This window comes from Micromesistius poutassou (genome assembly GCF_964030765.1).
Source record: "Micromesistius poutassou genome assembly, chromosome: 19".
Classification (NCBI taxonomy): Eukaryota; Metazoa; Chordata; class Actinopteri; order Gadiformes; family Gadidae; genus Micromesistius; species Micromesistius poutassou.
The window spans coordinates 5,174,114-5,181,600 of record NC_140289.1 but is presented as its reverse complement, the minus strand read 5'-3'; the positions used below and the strand labels follow the sequence as shown (position 1 = coordinate 5,181,600).

At 43.3% G+C, this 7,487-nt stretch overlaps 1 protein-coding gene across 2 annotated transcripts; it reads right to left on the bottom strand.

The window, feature by feature from the left end:
• ccm2 (CCM2 scaffold protein) lies at positions 1 to 7,487 on the bottom strand. 2 transcript variants are annotated; one of them, XM_084483562.1, is made up of 7 exons: positions 4,721 to 4,854; positions 3,273 to 3,449; positions 2,261 to 2,344; positions 1,820 to 2,003; positions 1,334 to 1,470; positions 760 to 895; positions 1 to 420 (listed from the first exon to the last, which is right to left on the bottom strand). In XM_084483562.1, exons 1-7 carry the CDS (start codon positions 4,730 to 4,732, stop codon positions 311 to 313), a joined length of 840 nt encoding a protein of 279 aa, XP_084339688.1. In that variant the 5' UTR covers positions 4,733 to 4,854; the 3' UTR covers positions 1 to 310. The 2 variants fall into 2 exon arrangements, with proteins under 2 accessions (XP_084339688.1, XP_084339687.1); XM_084483561.1 differs by lacking the exon at positions 4,721 to 4,854 and adding an exon at positions 7,098 to 7,487 and having other exon boundaries at positions 187 to 420.

Below are 7,487 nucleotides of genomic sequence, written 5' to 3'. Positions count from 1 at the left end.
AATACAGAAAACAATAACAGCATTAAAATGAACGATAGCACTGCTAATGATTATCTGCGGCCGACTGTTTGCATGGTGAATCTGTGGTAACCCACAGTTCTCCTTAGGGTATTGGATTACACGCCATTCGGATGCATGAAACACTGGCTTCAAAACAGACAAGCGGTTTGCGAGTCAGCAGATTCCATTAAGGACGGCTAATGCTGGTGCAGAGTCTGGGAAAAAAGCAGCCCCTTGCTTATTCTGCGGTATGACATTTCCAATGAATTGCAACATGGTGTGGTGGGGGAAGACATTGTTTGCACCATTATCAGTTGGTGTAAACTTTAAGGACGCGTGTTGTCACGGCGACACTGGGTACGTACAATGTGCTGGCCTCAGCCTCAAAGGCCTCTTTCACGTCCACCTTGCTCGAGGAGTCTGTAATTAAAATAACCAGTATGTAATAGAGAAACATAATGAAAGCATCAGAATTTGACAATTACTTTACAAAGCACAGGATAGAGAAATATATATTATAGAGTTTTATACAAATCTGAATGAACTATAATCAATTGAACGTGAACAACACAGGAAGCCCTTAGCTGGCCCAAATGGCAGGATTCGTCATTCAGAGCTCTTTTTTAAATGCTCCACTCAGCAATCGCAGCGAAATGCGTCAATGGCGAATTGAATAGAGAGGTGAAGGTTGGAGCGTGACGCAGGCATGGACAGGCCCTGTCTGACCACCGGCACGCCGGTCCGGGACGCTCTCCTTACCGCTGTACAGGGACAGGTGCCTGGTGGGTGTGGTGGCGCCGTCGAATATGGCCCGGTCCAGAAAGTCGATGGTGGACTCTGTGTAGACGATCTGGAACACCTGGCTGAGCAGGAGACACAGCTCCTCCGCCGTTGCCTGGATGGAAGAGATCACAGATTAAGATGCGAGGAGAGACGCCGTTTCGCCATGATCTACCTATTGCTATTTGGTCATTGAGTTAGTAGATTCTCCACTTATACAGCTCTACTATCCTACCTACGATTTGGACACCCGAAATGACAACGTACTGTTAAAAACGTCTCAGTCTGTCAACCTGGACAAGCAGATGCAGAATAGTCATCATGGGAGAAGTGACGAGACGCAAACAAGATGCGGCTTCTCAGTCTTTTAAGCGAAGAAGAATATGAACGACAACGTTTCGTAGAGACAGAATGGAGGGAGGAGCGCAAAGCCAGTGTTAGCATGTTTCCATCAAAGGTCATCACCACAGGAGAACACAGCCAGGGGTGTCCCCCATCCCGGGTCAAACTAGAGAAGGGAACGACACTGTGTGTCCATGGACAGATGAGGTACCTTGTTCTCCACGGCCAGCACCAGCAGGCAGCACACCTCCACCAGCACCGCCCCGCTCTCCGACAAGGAGCCCAGCGTCTGGGACTTGTTGAGGTCCGGACAGGAGCTGGGGCACGGAGAACCCCCAGACTCCTGGGCTGGAGACACAAGGCGGGTGGAGGGGGTGGATGGAGAGCACAGTAGTGTTAAGACTTTCAGGATGGGCGAGATATCTGTGTCTTCTACACATGAATAAATATACAGTAGGAGATAAACTGTGAGCAGCAGAGAGCAGAGGACCTGTGATAGTAACAAGATCCCTCGCCAGTTTCAATAAAGTTCCCTGAATCTGAATTTATCAAACACTTTTATCCATAGCAAAGTAAATGTGCCACGCTATCACAAGTTGCCCTGTGACCATTCTCATGACCACGCCCCGATACCAAATCAACAGGGGGCCCTGCCTCTGGATATCCATGGGATCCCTTCTCCTGATTGGCACCTCACCCGTCTTGAGCACCACCAGGTGCAGCGAGTCGTCCCGGATGTAGGAGACGGCGGCGATGTCGTGAATGGGCACCCTGAGGATGATGTCCTCCCCGTCCCTCCACACCAGCTTGATGTTGTAGGCGGAGAGGCTCACCACCGCATCCAGCTCTGACGTCAGCTGGCCTGCCAGCTGATTCGTCTTCTGGGGAGAACAGGAGGAGATGACCCCGTGTGTTATAATTTAGTGTTTTAACAAAGGGCTCCTAAACCTTTTTGTTACTGTTACCAATCTATCAAACTTTATCACAGTATGTTTCTCTGCAATTAAGGAACAGGCAGGGGATAGAGTGCAGATGAGGGGGTTGAATCCAGTACCTGGGAATGGAACTGCCTAGCCACCACATCATTCTGCTCCCCTATATATACAGTGTATGAGGCGGTGCTGTCGGAGGACCTTACCCTTGCATTGTCGATAAGCTGCAGGACCTCGGTCCGACTGGAGGGGTTGAGATAGCCTGGCACGGACGTCAGCTGGCCCAGGTACTGCACGGTACACGACAAGGACTCAATATGGACTTCGTATGAACTGCCCCATTTGGGAGCTTCAGTCTATTCTGAACTACTTGAACACGCAACCATTGAGAAAATCAAGTTTTTTTTCCTTGAATAGAACAGTCTACTTTGTAGTATTTTAGATAGCATAGATGGGTTTTTGAGTTATCTCAAAGGGATCCTAAGATTGGCTTTGCTGTTATATTCAAGGTGGGTTACAGAGGATTTGCCGTTATGTTCCTTGTAACGATTTACCGATACGAATCTGTGAATCGTTGGATCAACACAGACGCAACTACATCGATAGGTGGGCCCCTGAATCGATTTTAATTTACCCAAGAATCGGTCGATGCACCGATTTAAAGTGAAGCTTTAGCCTGATAACAACACAGCATTGTCAACTCATTTCATTCTGTTTCCATAGGGATCTGAAAAATGGAATTTAAGGAAGTGTGCGGCTTCGTGTATGCGTACGTATTTTTATGTGCGTGTCTCTGCGTTTCGCGAGCAAGGAACAACCGTGAGTGTGCGAAAAACAGAAACGTAATTTTCGACTAATCAGATCGCTCAAAAATGTTCTACCTATCAGATCGCTCGCAAAAAAAACTTTTTTTTCAACCAATCAGATCGCTCCATATTAAAATGTATGTATGTAATCTATGTAAAATGTAATGTATCTAGATACGTATCGGATTGTCCTATAAAGGAGAGATGCACACCCTTACTTCTTCCATTAGATTTGGGGAGTATTTATTGCCTTAGAAAGTTTAGGGTTATGGAGTGTCGTAAAAAGTGGCCTGTGCAGCCGTTTGAGACTGTAAATGTGATCATGGCTTTATATAAACAAAATCTACTCAACCATATTTTCCTATAGGGTTTCCAAAAGAAAAACGGTGTCTGGAGTAATGCTGCGACTCACTTTGACCTCCTTCTCGATGTAGTCGTTGAGCAGGATGTCAGGGTCGATGCGGTGGTCGGGCTGGGATAGGGAGAAGGTGTGGAGGGCCCGCCTCTCGGTGGCCTTCTCCGGGGTCTTCTTGTCCCGGCCACGCTCGCCCTTCAGGAACACACGCTTGAACGGAGACACGATGCCGGGCTAACCAAGGGATGAAAGGAGAGTTGAAGGAAATTTGAAGGGTAGATGGGATGGTGGTTCGATAACGAGTTGAAGCAAAGTCTATCGTTTCTTCTTTGTTCACTTTTTATATGGGCTTTTTTCCTTAATGCACAGGGCAGTGATGAGAGACTGAACATGGGTTGAAGGAGGGATGCCCTCCCACTCCCGTTCCTTCTCAAGGTTTTTTCCTTGATACTGAAGGGTGTTTCTCCTTGCCCTTTGGGGAGCTAGGGTTAAGGGGGGTGTCACAATGTAGCCTGTGAAGCTCTTTGAGACCATCATGTAAAATAAGGAATATTTTCTAGTTTAAGGGTAGATGGAAAGGTAGTTTGATTCCAGTAGAAATATATTCTATAGTTTGTTTTATGTTCTTTTTTAAAATATATTTTTAGGGACTGTGGCTTTATGCACAGGGTAGTGAAGAGAGACGGAAAAAGGGGAGTACTTTTCTCAAGTAGTTCTATTTGAGTTTAAATGCATTCTATAGTTAAAGCGCAGATATAAAAGCAGTTTGATTGTAGTTGAAAGATATTCTATAGGTTAAGGGCAGATCTAAAAGGGGTTTGATCCTATCAGCCACAGCCTTGCGGTTCTTGGCACAATACTCGCCATAGGCAGCCTGGGAGCATTTCAAAGAGTCTCTGAAACACAGACCATGGACCACATTATACACAATTAACATGAGCTTGAAAATAAAAATACACATCAAGACATCTTGTGGGAAGCACAAGCAAGAAGAACAAGATGAAGGAAAGATACAACTCGACCCCACCCACTCTTGGGTCTACGACAATGTAGACCCGATGTACTGCAATGTGATTTGTGTAGACAGTGGTGACTGTGAATAGTGATACTGCTAGTTCGGGTCAGTTAACACATTGTAAAAAGAAAGTAGATGGTATTTAAAAGCACTTTTATAGCTATGGTGATCCTCAATGCGCTTCCCAATTAACCCACATGGTGATTAAGTAGCTCCCAAATACATTCATAAACAAATTCAAAGGCAGAGGATCACATCATACAAAAGGTAAACGTTGATTGAATAAAATCCCCTCAACAAAGAGGAACCAGTCCTTGTTTTTCTTCCTGTTCACCAAAAATACACACATTTTCAAACTTGCATATTAAATTGCACTCCTAATTATCAGCTTGCACTCAAAAATGAAAGGATCTCAATTCCTCCATAGAAACTGCATGTGCAACAAAACATGCCTTAACACCCATAGCGCATGAAAAACAGCAAGAATTACCTCGTAATCCATGTGATCTGACTGATGTGGCTACTTAACGGGATGCAGAGTTGATGCTAGAGACGTTGTAAGTGGACGCATTCCTTCCCTCACGCCAGCCACACTACGTCTGTCACCTGTTGTCTCAAGTCACTAGCAGCCTTAGCAACGGTTGCTAACTGAGGAGGACGAGGGGGGGGGGGATCAAAAGCAATATGAACGTGTGTAATGGTTTGTGTGTGTGGCTCCTACACATGCACACACACAGACACACACACACTCACAGAGGAGCCCCTCTGACTCTAGAGAGACTCCAGAACAGGAAAGGGCCAACCACTTACTTCCTGTGATTACAGTGTTCGTCAATACTTGCACAAGTTTAACTTGCATTGACTGCAAAAACAAAGACACATCCGACAAGATACATATTGGCTTATAATGTAGACTTCACTCAATCTAAACACATCTTAAAGCTGTATTTAATTTCAGTGGCCTATCAGGGATTTTTTCCCTTTAAAATGTCTACACAATGAAAAAAAATTAACTGGTATTGTGGACCGGTACACCATGCAGTCCCAATACATTATTCAGCAGTTTTTTGTTCATGGTGGCTACTGGTGGTAACAGAGAGGTGCATTAACATTTCATGGGCCTTCTCTCGGGAACCGGCAGAGAACAGCAAGCACAGGTAGCTCTCTGGACAGTCTGGCCATTGACCAGGAAGCCCAGCGCCAGTATATTTTCTCTATGGAATTTGGCTTCGCACACTGAGGATGATGAACAGGGAGGTAACTGAAGACGTTCTAACTTTCCAACCGGAAAAAACACTGGAAATAACCTCAAAAGCACCAGGATCCCGTGGTTTAGTTATTACCAGTGCTGGACAAAGGAAAACATAGGCAAGTGTGCTCTCAACAAAAACTTATTTTAACAAATAACATCACTTAGAACAGCTACAGCTAAGCCAGTTATCTATACAAAGTGAAGTCACGACTCATGATACACCAACGATTATAACAACCTTTTCTACCAAGGTCTTTTCTTACCCACATTCATGTGACAAAAGCCTTACTAGCAGTGTGTATAACATAACAAAGTGAGAATATCTCTATATATGGGAGTCTGCGTCTGTATTTGAATGGCTGTAAAGTAATACAAACGTTACAAATAGGTTATAAAATACGTGTCTACATTGGCTACTATCCAATGGCGCTCCCAAGTGGTAGAGAGCGATATTGCATGAAATGCTAACAACAAAAATTGATAACTCATAGCCTGTTGAGATCTGTTGATTACAGTCATGAAACCCTCAACAAGGCTCTGCAGAACACATTTGGCGGGTAACACAGGTAACTGTTCATCTGAACCAAACATGATGCAATGTGTTCTCTTGTTGTGCACTTCTAAGTCATTTTAATGAAGATTTTAAAATTCCTACATCATCCACAAACCATAAAACAGGTCAGGATATCCCAACTAGAATGTTGACAAGCAGATCTTGGCGCAGATATATTGTCATTGGACTGTAATGGAACAATAGTTTGTATTGTATTGTGAATCTGCCTGGTGTGCTTTCATAAAATGTTGATATACTCATTTTATTAAACAATGCAGTCGAGAATGAAAGCACATTGTCTGCGTTACAGAGACATGCTGTGTGTTTGCTTCATGTTTCACGAGACACTGCAGGATATAGCTTAAATAAATAATGTATCTGATAAAGATGACACTAGTTTACAAAGTGAACACATACAATAAACGACTAATTTACCTTTGATGTGTACATTTGTATCTTGAACATCGGTTTAATGTAATGAACTTGTGACTTGTATGTGTATCATTTACTGTTGTCTACTAGTTACCAACGAAATTGAATTTACATTTATTTTTCCTACAATTACTAACCCAACCAACCAGACTTATCGTCTCCCAATTGTAAGTCATAGAGGAAAAGAAAGAAGTATTTCAGCAAAACAGACCATCCGATGACGATTTGAATGGGCCTGTCGAATGGCAATTGGCCAAAGTTGAAAGTCCACAACAAAAACAGATTACTATAGAGAATTTAAACAGAGAAAACTACTATTATATTCCGATGTAAAATATAGGAATTAAGTTAGGTTTAACTCCAAGCGTGTACATGTGTACTTATTTTATTACCGATTTAGGGGGCGTAAACTGGCAAACATTTGAGATCTAATAACATGACATGTACAGAGCATAAACAAGTGGCTACTTTCAGAAAGTAGCCTATTACCCCACGATTTGAACTGTGTTTGAAGCAACTGAAACATATCTGATCGTATACACAGGTATTACACTGTAATAATACAGCAAGTACTGAATCCTGTTAGCAAGCTAGGAAGTAAAATAATTCACAAGGTAATCCCCTACTTACCTTTTTAACTTTTTTTACATCCTCTTCCATATCTACTACGGTAACGTTGTCCTCGTCATATTCACATCAACATAAGGTGATCTTTGGAGAGCACACATTACGGACTGTCATCCTCTGACAACTTTATAGAAAAGAGCTTGGTTAGCCTGCTGGCTAGCCTAGCATAGCTCCAGGGATGGGTTGGCTCACACGCAGGGAATTTAAGATGGAATTTGACATCGTTATTAAACAAGACACACACTTTGGTATTTAAGGAGTGGGCACAATGTGTTCAGACGGAGTATCAATATAAGCAAAACGAACTGGTGGAGAAGAATAAATAACTCGGGCGTAACATTTTTAACTTTTTAACACTACCGCCATTTTGGGCGTTGAACTACAGTGTTACCC

Excerpts from the sequence above, each read along its gene's own strand:
- ccm2 (XM_084483561.1), bottom strand. The coding sequence starts at position 7,127 with ATGGAAGAGGATGTAAAAAAAGTTAAAAAG. Across the intron at positions 2,004-2,260 it reads AGCTTATCGACAATGCAAGG|AAGACGAATCAGCTGGCAGG; the intron begins GTAAGGTCCTCC and ends TGTTCTCCCCAG. Across the intron at positions 1,471-1,819 it reads CCTGGTGGTGCTCAAGACGG|CCCAGGAGTCTGGGGGTTCT; the intron begins GTGAGGTGCCAA and ends TTGTGTCTCCAG.